Source organism: Aythya ferina (assembly GCF_964211825.1).
Source record: "Aythya ferina genome assembly, chromosome: 1".
NCBI classification, from domain to species: domain Eukaryota; kingdom Metazoa; phylum Chordata; class Aves; order Anseriformes; family Anatidae; genus Aythya; species Aythya ferina.
The window spans coordinates 129,817,233-129,839,088 of record NC_140296.1 but is presented as its reverse complement, the minus strand read 5'-3'; the positions used below and the strand labels follow the sequence as shown (position 1 = coordinate 129,839,088).

At 42.3% G+C, this 21,856-nt stretch overlaps 1 protein-coding gene across 21 annotated transcripts in view; it reads right to left on the bottom strand.

Annotated features, from left to right (window-relative positions):
- SOX5 (SRY-box transcription factor 5) overlaps positions 1-21,856 on the bottom strand; it is a 650,695-nt gene that overhangs the window by 282,630 nt on the left and 346,209 nt on the right. For 6 of the 21 annotated variants that reach the window (XM_084509213.1, XM_084509215.1, XM_084509214.1 and 3 more), the window contains exon 1: positions 12,069-12,192. The exons of the other annotated variants lie outside the window; for them this stretch is intronic. In XM_084509213.1, the coding sequence (XP_084365339.1) occupies positions 12,069-12,106 (38 nt within the window). In that variant the 5' untranslated portion in view covers positions 12,107-12,192. Of the gene's footprint in view, positions 1-12,068; positions 12,193-21,856 lie in introns of those variants that run through there. 21 annotated transcript variants of the gene reach the window in all.

Genomic DNA, 21,856 nt, shown 5'->3' with positions numbered 1-21,856 from the left:
TTTGTACAGTGTATCTTCTTTTGCTTAACCTATTAGGAGTTAAACATGGGCTGGACAGAGTATGAAATTAACGTGTACTTGAATCCTTTCCTAACTTTCAAATTTTTGTATATTTTGCAAATGGTTCTCTACCAAAGATTTTATACAGTTTCATTCATTCTAAACCTTTAAACAGATGAATTGGGTCAAAATCATTGCATTATATGCCTGTAATTTATGCTATCAACTTTGTTTTCCACCACTGCACTACTAAAGGAAAACTGCTGTCCTGATTTAAAGCTGTAAATTCAGATCAAATGGGAAAGTGTTAAATTCAGAAGGGCTTTTGGTCCATTAACTTCCATGCTGATTTGACACGCTCTGCAGTGCTTGGGCAACAGACTCTGCCATACAACATATTCCTAAGCAAACAGTGCTTTGTGTCATAAACCATCTGGGGTGTCAGCTCCAAGGGCCACTCATCTAAACTCCTCTGATACATTTGGAAATGCTGAGGTGCAGAACAGAAAGTTTTCTCCACCACAATATCCCTTTTGCAAGGTTAAGGAGACACTGCTGTCAGAGGAACGATGGAAGGAACAAAATTGTTGGCAGTTGTTTTCATTATTCCGCTGAAGAAAACCATTGGATACACAAGCTTTCTGAAAACACTATGATTTTTCTAAGGTACCAATAAAAGTGATACCATTCATAACCTGGACAGTACTCCCTTTCATATCAGAGCCTATAGTCGCAAAGCTAAGTGCCAAGCAGATGGTTGAAATCTGTTTTGTATAAAAAGTGTGTGCACACGCTTTTTTTTTTTTTTAGATTGAGTTCTTTGTATTCATATTCAGGCCTAGGTTCTAGCCATCAAAACACTGGCACTGAAGCAATCATTAGCAGCATTTTAGACAACTGGCAACTAAGGTATTCGCAGTTCTCCACAAAATGTTCAGCTAATATCTCCCAGATGTATAATTAAGGCAAAAGATCATCTTCTTAAATTGGTATCAGTGCTTCGGATGGCCTTTCAATAGACTGCATATGTATGTAAAAAGCTATTTTATTTATCTTCTTCATCCCTTTTTTTTTTTTTTTTTTTAAATAATGTTCTAACTTTTATTATGCTCTATTTTTTTAGAGCTGCTTTTAAAAATACAGGCTTCCATAGCAGACTCTACGCCACTATAACAACGGCAACTTCACTCATCTTGTTTTCACCTTTCTAATAAATGCTGAGAAGGAAATTCTATAAATTATTGCAATAATAAGGCTCTGCCTTTCTTATTTGATGACCATTGATTAAATATTATGCTTTACTTGGTTTATTTGATCTAATACAGAAATATACGATAGGCTATGCTGTTCTGCAGGGGTCTGCTCCAGATAAGGGCAGCTAGCCCTCCAAGAATCACTGATGTATCGGCTGCTGTTACACTTGATAACCTGGGGCACATCACCTCCGTTTTGGGTACCCCTCTCACGTCGTTCATCAATAGGCTGCTTATTGCCACAAAGAGCAAATCCAGAAATGCTCACCGGTATGGGGTTCTGCTACCTGCTCGGGGTTCTCATGGAGTCTGGGAGCTGCAGACAATAATTTGTCTGGTGACTAATTAACAGAGGTCACAGTTTTGACAACCGAGGTTATCAAACACAAGTATATTTGGTAGACTGCATTTTTTGTGCAGCGGTCTTGCTTCCGACTGTGGTGGCCACAACCAGGAGTTACTACCTTAGAAAACACAGTTTCAAAACAAAGATTAATTTTGCGTACAGTGCCAAGTCCACTAAGGCCCAGATGTTAGCTCTGGCAGAATTCAGGTGAATTTTCATCACCGCCAGGCTGATGGCTCTAATCTGCCAGAGACACAATGTTGTTTATGAGGAGTAGTTAGTTAACATGTCTTTAAAGCACGCTCATACAGAACTCCTGAAATCTACAGATCTGTAGAGGCTTCTGCAGGCACTTTAGAAATTTGGGCTGCAGTGCAACCAATGTAAGTTAGCTGCCCGTTACAGAAAGTCAGGATTCTGCTCCACAATCTTCTCACTAGCCACCACTTTGTGCTGTCCTGGTTTACTGAGGTGAAAAACACCAGCCTTTTTCACAGAGTTGAGCAGAACATTAATTAATTAGGCTTACACTTTTAGGACCTGACACTGAACTTCAGTGCCAGTGAGACCAAACACTCAGTGTGAATGGCCACCTTTTAAAATAATGCCTTGGCTGGCCCTATCACAAAATAGGTCGTTGTGAACACACTGCTGAATAACTACTGCTGAAATACTATGGCACATGCCTGATTATAATCCATTATCTTGAAAGTAGTCTCCCTCTTAAAAAGCTTATCAAAGAAAATAACTTAATAGCTCAGTCATAAAATTCATAAGCTACACAGATCAAATCCACTCAGGACTCCTTACTTTATACTACACTCTGTTGAGAAAATGGGTAAGAGATGCAACACAGAGGCCGGATCTAAACCTACCTGCAGAGCCCACCGATTCAGCTCAACTCTTACTGAGCATGCAGTTGGAAACAGAAAAAAAATACCGAAACGGATTAGGAGAACTTTTAATATGAATAACAAAATAATTCCTCCCTCTTAATAAGCCTGTCTCATTTCCTTTATCTTGGATCTCTGTCGCACATTTAAAAAACAGATGTCAGGAACGCGGGTAGGAATCACCGTGCATTTTGTGTTCTGTACCATGCTTTTTGCTTTTAAGCTAGTTGGTTTGCTCGCTGCGGCTGCCTGCACTGCTGCGTTCGGTAGAGTCTGTTCCTCACATTAATACTCTCCATGTGAAGAATTTTTTCCTGGACTCCCCCAGTGCCTGGTCCTTAGGTTATAAAACATCTGACAGCTCTTGTACATATGGATGAAGATGTTAATTGTTCTCCGTGATCAAACCCTTTCTGGACTCTTGGTTACGCACACGGTCTTTCAGTTGGCTGCCTAGCCGCTGCCACCTAACCTCAGTTCTCCCCAGTGGCCTCCAGGTAGTGAGTTCACGCTCCAACAACTGACGGGGCTGGAGACAGTATTCCCTGCCAGCCCTCACTAGCATGGCCCAGGCAGTAAATATTTCTGTACTTTATACCGTTATTTATACTCCAAAGTCCCTGTTTTACATATTTAAGTAATTCCAATCTTACATTTTCATCTTGTTAGAAGGAGACCTTTAGAAATTATAATTGGGCAGACACAAGTCTGTAATTTGCAGTTCTATGGAGCTCAAGATGGAAAAGGATGGTTTAGAGGTCAAAAAACAGGACTAGCAGTCAATATCCCTAGTTTTTAAACCCATCCATGCAAACAATTTTGTGACACCGTCCCTCAGTTTTCTTATCTACAGGTTGAGGCTAATCTTGCTTCCCAATTGGAAGAGCACAGAAATCTTCCTGATTTGTATATTAACGCTTTCCAAATGCTCTGGATTCCCAATCAGAAGACATTAGAGGAAGTACGATTAACAGCATCTGTACTTTTAGCAGTAAAGCAGCTTCTACATATATATGTGTAAAAAATACACAGAGATAGAACATACATGCACATGTATTACTCGATTTAAAAACTCTAAAGCACAGTTTCAGGACTGAAATTTCATTCATGAACCATGGTAGGGATCTCTTACCTCCTCTCTGTTTCTGAATTTTTCCCATACAAAGACACATTGATATTAGTCTAAGCTCCAAGCACAAAGGCTGCTCTGTGGAATGGAAAGAAACCTTCTTTTTTGTGTTTGTACAGTGACGAGCATAATGGGGTCCTGATTCAGGATGCCTGTACTCTACAAAAACACACTAAATCAATGACACTAATACAGATGCAGATTATCTATAAAAGAGATGCATGGCATACTTGTGAGCAATACAGTATTTTTCTCCAGCTTTGCATGGTATTTCACACAAGCACCATAGCCTACTGTTTTACTGAGTCACACAATTAGTTTCAAAGTTTAGGCAAGGAGATCAAATCTGAGCAGAACTTACAAAGCACAAGCAAAGGACAAGAGTCTTCTACTGAGAAATTCTGCTGCATTCCCATCTCAGTTGCAAAAGCAGAATGAACTCTGTGTTCATATGGTTTCAACAAAGGTGAGTCAATAGGCACCTTTACAATACACTGCCCATAAATATCTACTGAGATCTCAAAAAAGTATGAGCAAAAGACAAACCAAAGGCAGAATCTGAAAATACAACTGTATTTTCTGTGTCTCTGTGCACTTCAAACTCCCAAAAGCTTGGATATTTTTAATGGAAGTAGAAAAGAAATCTATTTGGCTTTACTCGGCAACTGCAGAATGAAACTGTACCAAAAGAATTATGTTGCATGCTCTGTTTTCACTTGATTTCATTTAGCTTTTTAGTTCTATTTCAGTTTTGTTTCATTTAGCTTTTTTTTTTTTTTTTTTTTTTTTAAATAATCATCATGTTTTGGTGATTCACATTTCACACCAGCACAGGAACAAGTCATGTAAATACAACACAACAAAATGACCCAGTTTGTTAATAGACATGCCAAATGGGTAAGAACATCCTTCCCTCCGCCCTTATCAACCATCACCTTCCCACACATCTCATTTCTATCCAAAAAAGCCTCTGCCCCAGTGAGGCCACAGCATCAAAATTTAGGGAGAAAGCCCTATGAATAGAAACCTGACTAAAGCTTTGGAGAAAATGCTTCCAAGTCTTGTTTCAAAAAGTGACTGCAGTGAGGCTGCTAAGGGAATTTCTCTGGAAACCTTAAGCATCTCCACAGTCAAATGCAGCATGGGCAGCACTACAGAAAGCCAATGCCCCCTCCCAGCAAAGAGCTCCACCAAAGCGCCCCAACCCTAACACAGGCAGGCTGCCTCCAGCGGTGAAAAGACACTCGATGCTTCATGCTCACCATTAAACTTTCTCTCATTTAAAACAAGAAATACCTCTAAATTGTCTACGCTATAAAAGCTGTAAGCAAAGTTGCATTTAGGTCTTTCGGGCTGCGATGAATTTTAGTCACATCCCATTCAACAAAAGTACAGCCTCTTTGGGACTCTCAGCAAACGGCAGATAACAGCTTAATGCAATCCAGTAACAGGACACTGCAAACTACAGAGAACAAACAGGAATGTGTCTGCATACCCGCACACTCATTCTTGTGTTTTTCTAGGCTCACACTTTTAATTGGCTGAAGAAGTTTGGTGAAATCTTTCCAATTAACCATGCTAAGAAAGTAAGAACAAAATTCTGAATTGTTCAGAGCCACTAACATTTTCCTTACTCTTGGTCTTATGCTATCTGTTGAGTTGGCAAGTAGCTCCAGCTCACCGTCAGACTGATTATTGTTGCCCATGTCCAACCTGTGAGATGAATGAATGAAATATGGGACATTTTTTTCACTCCCACATTCTTAAAATCAAGAAACAACAAGCTCAGCACCAAAGAAACCAAAAGGATGACAAATTGTATGAGTTTCTCTTCACATAAACTACATTCCTTGTTCTCTTTTCTCCCGAGCTACAAAGGTTCATGAAGTACGGGAGATGAAGACAATGGTCTTAACTATGCAAAAATAACACATTTCCCCTACACAGAGATCCTCACTGCTAAAAAGAACTCTGGTTCTTCTGGCAAGAAAATTCAACGTCTATTCATTCCGCTTATGTTTTTGCCCCAGAAGTAATGAGATTATGCTAAGATTAGTAAAACAGAAACATATATGCATTAATAAAAGTAAAATACAACCACACATAAAAGTTAGCATTAAGGTAATGTTTTATGATATATTGAGATTGAACAGCACATAGACACCTACATCCTATGGAAAAAAAAAAAAAAAAGCAAAAAAAAAGCAATGAAGTCTGTCTATATGAACTTGAGAAAACAACAGAAGAAGTATACAGTAAAGCAGAAATAAAATAAAATTATTATAGATGTCAAAAAGCAATTGCTGATATGAATTTCCATGCTTGGTCTTTCAAACAAATGTATAAAAAGGCAATCTAGAATATCAAACATCAATTTTTAAAATAACAAACATAATTACAATATAGCCTTTATATTTACGTACAGAACGACTGAGAAATGTTACCTGATTAATCCCCCAACACTTTTAAGGGAAACAAGGTCAACTCCAGTTTCAAACTTTCAAAGCGAGCCCCAAGCTTTCTCTCATTTTCACTTTAACTCTCTATGTTCTACAAGTTAAAAATCGCACCATCACGTTGAACAAAATTTTTTTTCTTAAAGTGACAGACGGACAATTCTAAGAGAAGTGCCTTGACAGACCCAAACGGGGTGTAGGACAACGTTCAGAAGTGTCCTTAAGACCAGCCAGCTAAGCCACCCCCGCATGGGCACCACCTCTCCCGCTCCTCAGCTGCACAGTAACACCTGGCGGTTCCTGCAACCAAAATGCAGCTCTGTGCCTCTTCTCTTTCTTTTTCTGCTAAGAATAAACAAACACTGCACCCATAAAAAAAAAAAAAAAAAAAAAAAAAAAAAGCTAGGTGCAGGAGCAATGCAGAGGAGCTGCTTTCCCAGTCCCCACCCACTTCTTCCAGTCTTTCCAGACATACGACCCCGCAACACCACGGTGCTTCAGAGACCTCCTCTACACCGGGCTTGGCCTCGGGGACAGACCCAGGCCCTGGGGTGACCCCGTGGGACTCCCCACCCTGGAGTGCCCCACTGGCAGCTGTCTGGGCCCGACAGAGCATGGAAAAGCATCCCAGGGCCAGGCCACCCTGTGGACCGGGGGTGCCCGCTGCGCAAGGCCAGGCAGAGAAATGCCAGTGGGCTCCCAAGTCCTCCAAGGAACTTCAACTGGCAGAGGTGCTGCAAGGAGGTGGCCAGGATCTGCTCAGCTTGCAGTGTAACTTTCAAGGTATTCAAATAAGACACTATTTTTTCCGCTTGTAAGAAGTACCGGAGACTTGGCGCGTGTTCCAAGAGATAAAAATTCACGAATATTTTCAGAAGGAAAAGCGCTTTGCTTCTAAGGATGCTCCTTGTTAAGCCCGCTCTTTGCCATCAGCAGAGCCGTACCACAGCAATGGATTAATTGCTGCGCGCACTCCTTTCCTCTTGACCACTGCAGCAGAACTCACAGGCAGTGAATGTTTCCAGTACACGCAGGTACAACGGGACAATGTTTTTTTCCTCCACTTACAAGTTAATTATACTTAAACCAGGCCAGAGCAAGAAATTCATTTAAAAAAAAAAAAAAAGCCAAGAGGATATCAGGATATCAAACTCACTTCTGCAAGAGTTGCAGAGGTAGCTGACATGCGAACTTCAACATTAAGAGATTATTTTAAAGTACAGTATGAAAGCATGCAAGGAAACTGTAAATCTACCTTGGGAGATACTCTTTCTCCTGTATAAATATTATATATATTTTTAAACACAGCTACCGATATGTTGCATTACACGGACATGAATGCCTATCCTATCATCAGGGAACTTCACATTAAAGTAACTCAGCCAGATACTATGTGCCTCTCAAACGGTAAAGCCATAAATGCTTGTTAAAAGCTCCCCGAGAAGTAGTAAATATTTTGTAAACTAGTTATGTATTTAAGATCTCTGGACAGCAAGAGAAGGAAAAACAATTCCTCTCCTATCTAAAGGTACCAATCAAACACACTATGCACATAAACATCGCAAGATGCTTGGTGGGAGAGTGTGTGTGTGTGTTTGTGTGTGTTTTAATTAACTCCTTGAATGCATACGATGAGCCAGCCACCCAGAATTAGCAATGCCAAACTCCCGATTTGATTCAAATGCAGTGAATACAACAGTGGGATTGTGAGGGCTGGTGTGTCACTCATCACTTCTCTCATCTGCGCTTTCTTTGCGTTCCAAGTCTAGTTCACAATTGCAGCAACTGGTAAATTATTGAGATGTTCATTAAAATCTATAATCTGTAACAGTCAACTTCTTCCTCAATAAGCATAAGCACCATAAATGAAATTAGCGAACACAGGACATTAATAAGTAGCCTGCAAATGCATTAATTCTTTCAGACTCATCTCAGAGAAATAAAATCATGTCGACTTTTGTCTCGGCAAAGAACGACCGTCTGAAACTTTTAACTGGCACTGCATTTGTTCTTTAGATCCCAAACCCCTAGACCTAAATACGCAAGCAATAAAGTCATTTTCTGAAAGCATCTCCATGGAAGGCAAATGCTATTCAGCCCAGTATTAAAGAAATCTCGTTGTCTTACTTTAAATGAAGGAATAATCGCTCTTACTTCTACAGGTAGATTTTAGGAGAGTGGGACATCATTCTGAGCAAGCCGGTTGATAGAACGGCATTATTCTTTCTCCAAAATTCCCAGCAAACACAGTAGAAGAAGAAAGCTTTTAGGGTAACTTTAGCTAAGAAAAGCACTTAGGAATACGCAAAGTTTCCTTTTAGGAAAATGATTTCTCCATTTGACAGTGTTGGTACAACCCCAAAATAAATTCAGTGGGAGTCTGAAATGACTCGTGCAGTGCAGCAGTGAAGCAGCTAAGTATATTTTTCTCCTCCCAGCAGAGGCTTGCTTTACATCTTTGAGCCTCTCCTCTCTACACGCTATTCACTAGCGCACGGAATCTTTCCAGGGCACAGAACTGGTGACTGTCAATGCTAAACTTGTTCTGCTGTCCCCATCCCCATTGCTCCCATCCACGCTTTTTGTCTTTTCTAGCTCTTCCTTTTTTCCTGTGGAAGCACTAACCTAACCTTTCTTCCACAAATGCTGCATACTTCTCTACCTTGAATTGGCATATTAAAAAAAAAAAAAAAAAGGAAACAGAAAAGAATGCAAAGGAGAAAGAGAAAGGATGCCACTTTATCCTGATGCCTAGCATAGCCTCTTTCCCAGCCTACAGAGAAATGTAAATATGCAGTAATTAATTTGGGTTTAAGAACATTCCATACACTAGGGACATTGTTAAGCAGTCACTTTATCTATTTGTCATTTACCAGATTTTATTAAGACATTAAAACTTTATGTTGGGTATTTTTGAGGTCTTATCATTCGGTAAATTTCACAGCTGTCCATGATGGTTCTGGCCGCATTATCTCTACCTTTTCCTCAAAGTAAACTTTCTTTCTATTGCAGCCATACCTGATATATTTAAGCATGATAACTCATCTTAAAAATAAACTTAAAAAAGAGAAAAAAAGGCAAAAGAAAAGTTATCATTTTTGAGACCTATAAAGCCAATTCAAGAGTGCCACAGGTACATCACAAAGTATATCCCAGAAGTTAATCTTGCCCTCTGTAATAAACAGAGCAGGTTTCAGTTACAATTTCTTCCTACTACCTTTCTGCAAACATCATCCCTCTCAGCATACGCGTTCTGATGCTCCTCTCTATCAAGCAACGGAACTGCCACAAACAGAAAGAAAGAAGTGCAAGTAACTTCTCGGGAAAGCACGAAAGCCCTCACATTTTTGGTACAGTAATTAATTATACATGCCAATTCACAAAATCTAGTGCAATTTACTACTGATGCTGAACGAATTAATGAATGTTTATTCGTCTGACACTCAGGATCATTTTCATTCCAAGCGCGTACCACAGATGCCCATGATAATGACCACAGACGTGAGAGAAATCCCCTTGATTCAGATCTCTCGAGTTGGGGCGCCTCAAACTGCAAGCAGTCCAGAAACTTTACCAGGATACACAGACACATCATGGAAGAGACAACAGGGAAAGCAGAACAACCTTCCGAGATACAGGCAGACACTCGGATATCTGAACTGCAAACAACTCCGCCTGACAAATCTTTACCTCCTTGCAGTTCGCTGTTCATGTTTAAAAGGGGACAGTGGGAGACGGGCAGCAGCAGCACAACTGAAGTCAGTCATGCAGATATGACATGCGGGACCCCAGCGACTGCAGAAATGTGCTCCAAGAACAGAGCCTGCTGTGGATCTTGGCAAATAACCTGCTACGAACGTCTAAGAACCAGTCCTCATACATCGTGCAAATGTACACATGTGAACCCCGTGAGCGCGTGTGTGTCTGTGCATCTGTGTGTGAGAGACAGTGCGTCCTCGTGGCTGTTTTCTGATAAATAAACATATATTACATGAACAGTATCTACCCTGCGTATGTGTGTGTAACTATAGTCAAACACACGCAATGTAAACAAATGGTAATGATTAACAGAGATATTGGTTTGGATCGCCAATTTCAACTGCAGGAGGAAAATTGTAAAATAAATAAATAAATAAATAAATTTTATGTCCTGAGGTTCGTTTTTATTGCTTCCCATTTCTACCGCTTGCTATTATCTGCATAGCAAAAGGAGAGCAGTTTATTGATTATTTAACTAGAATGTTTACAAGAGCAAAGCTGGGATCTCTGAAAATGAATCGTACACCTAAAAATAAAGAGCAAAGAAGCTTGCTTTATATTCTGCAGAAGATGTTTTGTCCAAAAGGATTTGTTTGTATATAAAATTTAGATAAATATATACGATGCAGAGACTTCAGAGGAAAAAAAACGTCCAGCAACCGGAAAATGAAAGGACTTGATTCTGCTTCGCAGACTTTATAAGCATGCTGTTCATCACAAAGTTCAAAGAATAATCTAAACCGCTTGCTTATAAATTTCTATGTATGATCTTAGCGATGCAGATGAAATACTTTGGTCTACTAATTGCATGAGCGAGACAAGCGTGTTGCTGTGATGCTACCCCAGATTCGACACCACAAACGGTACCAGTTTCCTCAGGTAGTTGAACTAAGTTGATGCAATGCACGTGAACAAAACCATCTTTTCCTATTACCATAATAATAACAAACCAGAGGAAAACGCCAAATAGTCCAAGCAAGTCTGGAAAATTAATTGTATTAAGGGAGCCCTTGGAGCAGCGCAGCAACGCCAATTCCACTTTCTAGCAAGGAAGTGTTCTGGTTGCAGAAAGAGGGTCGAAAGTGTTAAAATAGTTCTTTTCTGCATTTCCCGATTTTATTTTTCTCCGATCTCTTAATTCAAGCGCTCCATCCCATCCTTTCCGTGCACGCGTGTTCCTCAGCCCACTTAAAGTGTTTTTATCTTGCCTTCTTTTCTATGCCTTTACTACCCAATTCGGGAGGTTTGAGCGATGAACAGCTTGACTTAGCATATTTTTAACCAGCTGGTCTAGCACCTAGCTTGCATTGCATAGTCGGATACAACCAAATGTTTATACAGGAGGTAGCTTTCACGGAGATGAAGGAGGGAGAGGGGAAGAAAAAAAAAAAAAAAAAAAAAAGAAGAAGAACAAGAAGAAGAACAGGAAGAAGAAGAAGAACAAGAAGAAGAAGAAGAGAAGCCCGGGCAGCGCATCCCGCCCTCCTTTACCCCCGCACAAGTTGGAGCTGCCGGCGGCGGCCGGCCCCGGGATCCCCGGCGGGGCGGGCGGCGGGGGGGAAGCCCCGGCCGCCGGCTGCGGGGGTGCAGGGGGAGGCTCGGGGGACTCGGGGGGCAGCTGCGGGGGTCCCGCCGCACTTTCCCCGCTCGGCGGCCCCGCGGTGCCCGGGGGAGCCGCGCTGCCGGCCGAGCAACAAAAGGGCGTGCGCTCCGCCGGGCGGCCGCCAAACTTTCCCGGGAGGGCGCGGCGAAGCGGCCCCCCCCTTCCCTTGCCTTCCCCTCTCTTCCCTGCCCTTCCCCTCCTTCCCCTTCCCCTTCCCCTCCCCTCCCTCCCTCCCGCAGCCCCCCGCCGCCGCGCACCCCGGGGCAGCCCCGGTGCTGGAGGAAAAGGGGGGGGGGGTGTGCTGCCGCCCCGCCCCCCCGCCCGGCGGACACGCGGTTTGCACGCTGCTTTTTTTTTTTTTTTGGGAGGGGGGGAAAGGGGGGAAAAAGGGGGGGGGGGGCGCAGCGTGCGCCCGAGTTGCGCCCCGTGGCCGCGCCGCAGGGCAGCGGAGACGCGCGGCGGGGCGCGGGGAGCGCGGCGGGGAAACGCGCAATAAAGAAGGGGGGGTGATAATAATAATAATTAAAAAATAAAATAATAAGAGCCCCCCACAACCCGAAACGCAGCGCTCCCCCCTCTTTCGCCAGCCCCCCCCCCCCCCCCCCCCCCGCCCCGCCAACTCGCCTCACCTTTCAAACTCCTGAGGTAAATCAGGGTCAGTGAGCATGCTGGAAAAGCGCAGTTTCCCTTTGTCACAGCAGCCACCTACGGTCGCCTCCGACTGAACCTGTCAAGTGAGCCCGAGCCCTCCACACCGATGGATTTTCTCTCCCTCCCTCCCTCCTCCCTCCCTCCCTCCCGGCGCGCTCGCTCTGAGCGAGGGCTCCTTGACCAGGCTCTTAAAGGGGCCGCGCCTCGCCGCAGACGAGACCCCCCCGCTCCGTGTCCCCCCCCCCCCCGATGTCCCCCCCCAGGTCCCCCCCGGGGGTCCGGTCCCCGCCGGGGATGGCGGCTGGGGCAACGGGATGGGGGCGCGGGGCGGGGGGGGGAGCGGGTTTTGGGGTGGGGGGGTAGAGGGGGGGGTGAGAAAAAAAGGTAAAATAAATCCGGGAGAAAAAAAAGTGTGGGGGGGAGAGCGGCAAAAACAAAAATAAAAGCCCGGCAATCCACCTAAAGCGGCGAACCGGGAGCAAATCCCCTGCGCTGGGGAAGATCAGCGGAGAAAGAAGATAAAACAAGAGCAGACTGATTAAATTGAAACAGTTATCAACTCTGGGCGGGTTGAAATAGGGGAGAAAAGATTAGACACATAAAAATGTTACCAAAGGCATTTGTACTCCGAAGAATTTTCATTCCTTTCTCCCCCCCTCCCTCCCTGGTCTCTCTCTTTCTCTCCCTCTTTCTCTCTCTTTGGGGAGGGGAAAAAAAAAAGAAAAAAAAAAAAACCACAACACAACAATCAGGCATTGTTCTGAGGGAAGAAAAGCAACTTTGACAGATTGAAATATAGCAGAGGCCCCTTCAAGGAAACCTGTAAACAACTTGTCACTCACTCTGTCGGTCTCACTGTTAGCTCTTGCTTTCCACAAAGTGCTGCGAACCGGCCTGGCAACGCCACCAAAGTTTCCTCGGCTCCAAACTCCATCAACCGGCCCCGCACGCCAGCACCAGCACCGCCAGCACGAACAACGACCACCACCGCCTCCCCTTCCTCCTGCCGGGACTCCTGGTGCTGGGGGGCAGCTTTCTCCCCCCAAGGCCCCCAGCACACCCCTCTTCTCTGAGCCCCCCCCCCCGGTCCCCTGCCCGGCTGCCGCGGCCAGGTGAGGGTCTGGGGGCTGCAAGTGATGCCCCGAGTAAATTCCCCTTGCAGCCCCCTGGAGCGGAGCTGGGTGCCTTGCCAGCCTGCCCAGCCAGTGGTCTGCCTGGCACTGAGCTCCCAGAACTGGGGTGAATGAAGGAGAGATGAGGAAAAAAGGGGGGAAAAGAAAAAAAAAAAAAAAAAGAAAAAAAAAACAGAAAAAAAAACACCCGAACTGCAACAAACTGGTCTCCCTGTTCTTTAATGCACACATGCACACACACCCACACGCGACCACAGATCTTTACTCCATTCTTTCCAGTTCCCCAACCCTAATTCCTTTCTCTCTCCCTGCTTTAATTTGCAGCTGGACAACATTAAGGGCCTTTAAAAACCACGAGGTTCTGACCCCACATCAGTTTGATTAGGTCCGCTGCCCCCTCTCTTCCCTACCTCCCAGTGACACGGCGAGAGCAACTTTACTTTCTGCAACACACACCAAGTGTACGCGCGCATTCCCGCACAGCAGCCCTAAAGCGTTCGATATTTTCATGCCCACCGGCTTCAAGAACGCCCCAAATAAAAGCTTATTATTTTTATTAATATCCAACAGCCGCGCCGCTTAGCGTGCTCCTATTTCCCCACGGTGTAAATGCTCTAAACCAGCCAGCTGAGGCAGAGGCCAGTCAGCCCAGGGCTGGCACAAGGTGCTATCGGCTACGAGCCCAGGACGATCATTTTGGCCACCGTGGGCTTGTGCCCGTCATCCCCGTGGCACATCGTGCCGTCCCCACGGAGCATCGTGCCGCTCAGGAAGCGGAGTGCTGGAGCTGAGTTTGTGGAGGCGCCTTCGCTGCAGTTCGTACCAGAGTCTGCCTTACACCACGGCGCTCGGAGCGGAGTCACCGAGGATCTGTCAAATTCTGGCATGAGGGAGATCTAATGGCTCCTCGCTGCGGGGCAGGGTAAGCTGACTTCCTTCAGTAGCCCCTGGCAAATAATATTTTCCACAGAGGTTTGTTCACGGGAGCCTGACAAACCTCGTTACCACGTACACGGATTTTTTATTTGTTATTTAGTAGCTAGCCCTTTTAGGACAGCTGTGAGGTAGACACTGAGAAGGCAGCAGATGATTAAAAAGAACAATTCCAAATACTTTCCCTTTCATCTGAGCGTCTCAAACCACGTTACGTCTCACATTACTCCTCTGCAGGTAATAAATATAATTAGGGCTGATTCCAAAACTTTATTTGTATTGAAAAGTATCTCACTCCACGGGGGCTCCATTCAAATCAGCAAATCTCTGTGTGGAGTAGGAGGCTACTTAGTAGGAGAATTTGGCCTCAAATAAGGAAACTGAGATGCAGACAGGCTTAGTCGCTTGCCCAAGCTGACACAGTTAGCCAACTGCAGCAAAAGGATGAGAATAAAGATCCATGTGCCTCACAGTCGACAACAGTCCTTGCGCTGCTGAAACATGTTGGATATTTCAGCTGCTTTTCCCACAAAGCAATGGTTTTTACATGCAGCTAAAACATACTTCATCCCTGTATTCATGTTTGTGAGTCCCCTTGGCCTTTCGTTTTCCCTTCGATTGCCCCTTTCTAGATGCTGTTCCTTCTCTGTCACTCCTTGCTTTGCTTCCCCCTTTTTTCTCACACTTGGCCTTGGGAGCAGTTTGCAGAGAGAAGCCAGTCAGAAGCCCCAGCTGGAGGAAAATGAAGGCAACCTTTTATTCAAAGGATCTGCAAAAGTTCTGGCAGAACAGGACTATCACATTTTGACTGCACGGTAGCTCCACTCAGCTCTCTAACCTCGTACCCATTTAACTCCACTGCACAACTGCCCTCCTTCTACCACGTTTGCCCTCTGTTCAGGTAAGGTGAGGCTGCGGTCTTCGATCACCCCTCCCTATAGCGCTTTTTATTTAAGCGTCTTCATACTCCTCTGAGTTTGTGTTATGACCAGCTCCTTGGTCAGCTCTCCACTACTCTGATTACAAACCGGAGCAATCACCATCGACACCAGGAATTACGGAACAGGACATTGGCTAGACCAGGACCAAGAACCATAATAAAAGGGAAAAAACAAAACAACTCGCCAACAAAGAAATGTCGGGGGAGAAAACAAAGATAAATGAGCAAGAGGGAGAGCTGAGAAGGAGAGAGGAAGTGGAAGAAAGAAAGGAAGTGGAGATCATTCATCTGAATGTTTCTGACATGAGTCCTGCTTTTCCCTTATCCTAGTTTACAACACTTGCCCTTACCCCACTGTATTTTCTGCTAAGGTACTCATCTCCTCCTTCCTTCACCTCGTATTTTCTGAGCTCCCAGCTCAGTGGTGGGAAACACAGTTGGGCCCAAAAAGGAGAAAAAGTGTTAATCTTATTACTGTATTAATATTAATATTATTGCATTATTGTATTGATATTATTGTATTATTAACAGTCCAGGCTTATCTATAAAATTATGTTCTCATACTAAGTTCTGCTGCAATGGCAATAAGGAGAAAAAGCGAGCTCAACAAATGATTTGAGGGAATCTTTGAAAACTTTATTCAAATTGTGTCATCTTAGAGACTTGCTTTTTAGAAATTGTCAGGACATGTAACAAAAGCTGCCATCATATCAAAAACTGAAAAGAAAACAAGGAATTTGGATAAATAGCCACAAACGGAGAGATAAGAAAATGCAACTGTCCAATTTTTGACATACAAAGTTTTACCTTGTCCCAAAACGTTTCACCAGTAATAGCAAGTCCCAATAGCCCTTTTTCACTCAGCAAGTCATAGTTAAAAAGCCCATTCTCAGTGTTTGAGATCTTGTTCAATTCTCTCCACAAGCCTACAATTCAGGATGCAAGCCCAAATGCCTCCAAATGAGGAGAAAAGTGAAACCTCTCCCCTCAGCCCTTCCATTTGTTTGGTGAACCTGCATTTCTCTTCCTTTGCTTCCTTTAAGGGGTGCCCAAAACAAAAAAGTTCAGGTAAAACAGGGTAATTTGGGTTGAACTAAACAAAAAAGCTCTGATTTTCATTTAGGTGAAGGGAACAAATAAACTCTCATCTGAATTTTTGTGCTTAACTGAATTGTTGTTGCTATTGTGGTTCTCCAGTTCAAGAGGTGAAGCAAAAAAATCAATTATCCACCCAGCTCAAGTTAGAAATACCATAACTCTGGAATATTGCATAGATAGAATCCACAGGTCTTTATATGGGCATATGGGCAGAAAGAAAGCCTTAAACTAAGCGATTTTATTATTATTATTATTTTTGAATTATCACATTATAACACTTCAGCCTAGTCCCTTTGGCAGCTGCTGCAATATAAGAAGTAAAGGAAGTGCTGGGAAAAAAAAGGGCTTTTGTTGTTTCCACTGTAGGTTTTAATAATAGAGACCTACAAGGTCCAAGGAAATGTAAGATGTTCCACAGAATGATTTACTGGAAAGTTCTCACAGAAAATATGCAGAACTCTGAAGATCCTTACATGGATTTTCTTTTTTAGGCATATATCCAAAGCAACTACAGCACTAAGAACAAATCTTTAAAATTTCTAAGAATGACTGTTTTGGAACAGGTTAAGATAGAGTGAAGGGAGAATAGAGAGGGGTTCATACATTGACTGTGAAGAATATCTTGCAAATAATGAGTGCTTACTTCAGAGTATGGAAATGTTTAGCTACAATGCAGTTTGGATCATATGCTTCGGAACAGATTTTTCCTTTCAGTGTGCATGCCTAGCTGCCATTTCCATTAATGGGAATTAAGTACATGTGTCAAGAGGAGAAGTTAACTCTTAGAAATATAACTAATCTATGCTTTTTTTAAAAGAATGTAAATGCCACATCAGGCATGTTTGGTGTTGGCAAAATTGAGCGCTGAATATAGTATAGCAAAATCTGAGAAGGAGAAGGCGGTCTGGAGGACTGAAATTTCTGTGCTATTTAGAGTTTTTCAATTTACTGAATTTCTTCAAGGAAAAGTAAAACCTTCTCTTTTGCAAGTGGGAAGCCCTTATTTATCAGTTATTTATTTGTAGTTTTAGTGAGGGCCTGTCATCTGCAACCCTCCCTGTAAAAGAGAACCGACACTACCCTTAAGGAGAAATCTGAACCTTCATCTAAAATTTGAATTCGTATTTCCCTAAGGGTCACTAAATATTACAATAAAGTTCCTAATATTTTATTTTATTTTTAAATCATGTCTGTACTCTTTAATTCTGTTCACTGCACATCAGGCAGGGTAAAGGAACCTCAAAATTAATACCCATAAATAACTAATTTTTTAGAAATAAAAATATATGTAAACACATGTAAAATTAAATTACATTAATATTTTGGCAAAATGTAACTTCAAACTGTTAAAATGAGAGAAAGTAGAGAGGGGAAACATTCTTGACACCCTGCCCCCCGTGTTCCTTTATTTTGGTTACAGCTTATTTTATTTCTCTATACTGACAGTTAGCTACAGCGCTCTTTATTGTCTGTTTTACTAATCTTGGCTTGCACAGAAGCAGCTCAAAAAATAGATGAAAAATAAAACCAGAATGGTTAAAAAAAATCACAAAAATAGAGGGGCATATCCATGGATAGGAACTGTGCTTGAAATGATTTAAGAAACTAACTAGATTTCAAATCCACAGCTTCTCGTTAAAGCTCTGAACATAAAGTGTTACTAAAATAAGAACCTGTTGCTTTCAGACTTTTTTTTTTTCTAACTTCTTTTTTAAGCACGGCTATTTTGCATGCAATGTTCCGTCCTGATCGAAGACTGCAGCCTCACCTTACGCGCAGTCTCCGTGCTCTGCTTCCATCCTAATCAGGATGATTTCTTTCTGAGTGACAGGCCTGTTTGCCGCCAGTGCCCAGCCGTTCTCCAGCCTCTGGGAAGGCAATGCCAGCAGGAACGTTCCTCCTCTGTGTCATTTGCAATGACTGTTACGAACATGTAAATGCCTGCTACAATATACCGGACGATGAACTTAATTCGTTTCATACAGATAACCAACTCCCATCAAACGGAAATGACTCCCTTTTCCCCTGGTGTGTGTGTGGAGGAGTAGCTGGTAGAAAGCAAGTCTCTTTTGAACAAGCAACCTCAGTTTTATAGCCAAACATAAGCTTCTGAGCCTATGTATCGTAATAACACAACTTTGATCTATTTATAAAAGTAGATTGTGATTGTTGAGCATGATTCAAAGCATGCTGAAACTGAGATCTTTCCGCTCAACTGAGTGGGCCTTTCTGAGTCTCTCTCGATATATTTCTTGCAGGTTTTATCACCACACTCTTGTCACTTCCCCAATAATAATGCTTTTTTTTTAAAAAAAACAACCAACCAAACAAACAAAAAAAAAAAAAAAAACAACAATCAAAACACCACCAACAGAAAAAAACATACCACTCATCCACTGAACAGGGCTGTAGTCATTATATTTTGTCTCTGTATTTCAAGTCTAAATGTGCTTTCCGCTATAGCCTTACTCTTCTTACCAACCTGTGCACTGAGGACACTGGGTTTAAACAGATTTGCTTCCATTGATTGTCTGATATAAAACAAGCATCATACAGTTGAAAGCACAAAGCTCTTTTGGAATAATCCACTGTGCCTAGTCCTGTGTACTTTGTGAAGGCATTCCAGCCTTCCTCTTGTGGTCCTGAGGTTTGCTCTCATGTTTGCAATTAAAATTCTCCAAGCCCGCAGGTACATCTCCTGTCTGCTTCTCCTCCCTAGAAGTGTCTGTCTTCTAGTGCCATTAGGATCGTTTATTACACTTTTACCACAGGGCTATCAGCCACCTTCAGCTAAACAGCCTGAGCTGGTTTGTGGTGGGCACAACACAAGCACATACGGCTCAGTTCATGGTTGCCCTCCACTTTAGATACTCAGTTGGATTAAAAGAAAACAGAGAATATAAAATAATCCCAAAGAATTTTACCATTTTCTATTCACTCTGTACTGGAACCTTTCCAAACCAGTTTAGAATTTAGACTGTAATTGTAATTAAACACAGAAAAGGTAAAATTCTTGCATTCTGTCAATTGTTTGCCTATTTTATTCCTTCTTAATCCATATAATCACAAGAACTCATTTAAACACTACATAGCAAATGTTTCAAAAAGCATAGATGCTGAAATGCATGGGTTTTAAATTCAGAAAAAATCTGTAAGTACATTCCCTTTCTCCTGTACGACGCACACAAGTTCCCTGCATTACATATACAGTCTGTGGTAAGATTATTACAAATTAGTGTTTATTAAATGCACTCTACTGATATTTAACTTGTTATACATGTCACTGGGAAGATCAAACTGTAAATTAAGCAATGATTCTAATGACATTAAATGCGTCTCTGTAAGAGGAGTCATAAAATATGTTGCTATCTTACACCTTGCACACTGAAACAGCAGTCAATGAGTATGTAGAGTTATGTTTCATTTTTAAAGCTACAAAAGCATACTATATGTGTCCATGTATTTTAATGCAGCTCTGATGCAGTTTTATCAGCAATTTTCCACTTTTGGGTAAAAGCAAAAGTGATGCCATTTGGTTCTATTGAAACAAAAAGCTGAACTCCTACTTTCCAACACACAGCCTCCAATTCAGCCACTATTACAGAGAAACAAATACATAAGCATAGTGTAAAACAGCCCCATGGCTTGTTGTTATTGCCAGTTCTATCAGAAGCTAACTTTTGCTTCTGATCTCTCCTTACATGGGACAGCTAGAGGCTGGAAAAGTTGCTGGGGTAGCATGGTGAGGGTCCCTGGGAACGCTCCTGCACCTTGTTGAAAAAGCAGGGAAAGTACTGCTACAGTATTTTGAAGCGTAAGTGTGGGGAAAATCAGAATATCTAGGGACACTTCAAAAGCCCTAATGCAATCCAGGTACAGGGTAGACAACCTCCTACTAACAATTAGCCTGTAAGCAAGACAGATCTTCAACAGGTGACACTGAAGTATATTCAGAATATAAAAGAATCAGAAAGGAGATAGTAAAAAAAAAAAAAAAAAAAAAAAAAAGCAAAAAAAGCCAACAACAAGAAAAAAAAAAAGACAACTGGATTGAGACAAATGTTCATTAAGATTAAAACACAAAGTAGTTTCTCAGGAATGTTTATCAAAGTAAACTTACGTCATAAATTTTTCTCTGCCTGGAGAAGATCCAAAGCTGAGTGTCTCTTCTCTTGCCATATAACATTGTACTCAATCCAGACTGCACATTTGGTCACCCGCTTTTCCCTTTAAATAACACTTTCTATTTCTGATGGGGCTTTTGTTTTGCTTTACAAAGTTTAATTTCTCTTTCTTTGTTGATGCGTTTTCCTTTTGTCATTATTTCAGAGTTGTGCAAAAGTAATTAGTGACATGGTGCCAAGGACCGAACCTCGCAAGCAACCTAAATATTTTGATTCACTGAGAATGCAGTCCATAATTTACGAAGTGCCTGACTCCTGTCCAATAAATAAAATAAAATAAATTAGATAACTTCTGCATGTTAACAGCTTTAGGCATATGCAGAGAAATATCAAAATGCAGAAACAATGAATGCCATCACATCAGGTATCAGATACTCTTTTAACACTTTCAAGAAACACAGTCACATTCTTACATACCTTTTTAGCACTTGACCCTATCTGATCAATCCTGTCAACCACCTCTCCTGGTATTTGCATGTAGCCACAGCCCTTTCTTGAGAGCAATGTGGTTCCAAATCTGAGCAAAGATTTCACAGCCGAGAATGTCACTGGTGAAACTTGGTTTCTAATGAATTCTGAGCTAGCAATAAAATGGCAGCAGGTGGCTCCAGGAGTGCAAATTGCATGAACAGAAAAAGAGACAGGAGACACCTACTTTTTTGTGTGTCCACGTAACTTGCCTTTTTTCACTTTGCCATAAATTTCTCAGTCTGAAATTTCTCAGTATTCAGGAGTCTGAATACTGTAGTCAAAGTTAACCTGGTACAAGCAGTTGGGACAGGTTTTGGCACAAAAGCAACTACGCAGAGCCTTTTGACTACAGTTTCTGAAAAGGTCACAACTTTTAGAGAGATTTATCGGCCGTGACACATTGGGCCACTAAAAAAATGCCCATGACATTACCAGGGATTTGTGTTTAATTGTAAGACAAAGATGTACATAGTTTAATGGAGCAAATTTTCTTATACTGATAGTTCAGAAAAATTACCACAGAAGTTAAACAAGAACTTTGCTTCAAGCACAGAAACTACAGCCTGGTTCAAAACAAGAGAAAGTTCCCCACTATGTTATGTTCTCGACGTTTTAAAGCAAGGCAGACTCAGGCTGGACAAGGGGTCTGTAACCAGAGAGGGAAGCTCATTCCTAGCCCTCATCTGCTGCTGGCTACCTTAAATTGTGTAGCCAGGCTGCCCATTTTCCTACACTGCAAGGAGTCCCTGTGAAGTCCTCTACTATCTTCTACAGCCCTGACTTGATGGTTCTGCCTCAGGCACAAATGTTTCTTCACTACTTCTCTACAGTGGTCACTGGCATTTTCAGTTCATTAATATAAGTCTGAAACACCACCTATAACACTCAAATTTTGGGTACCCCCACTGTAGTGTTTTTCTACACCAATGGTCCATCATACACTTTTAGTTTTGTCTTCTGTCCTTTACAGGACTATCTAATTCTCAAAATAACTCCTATCCCACAAC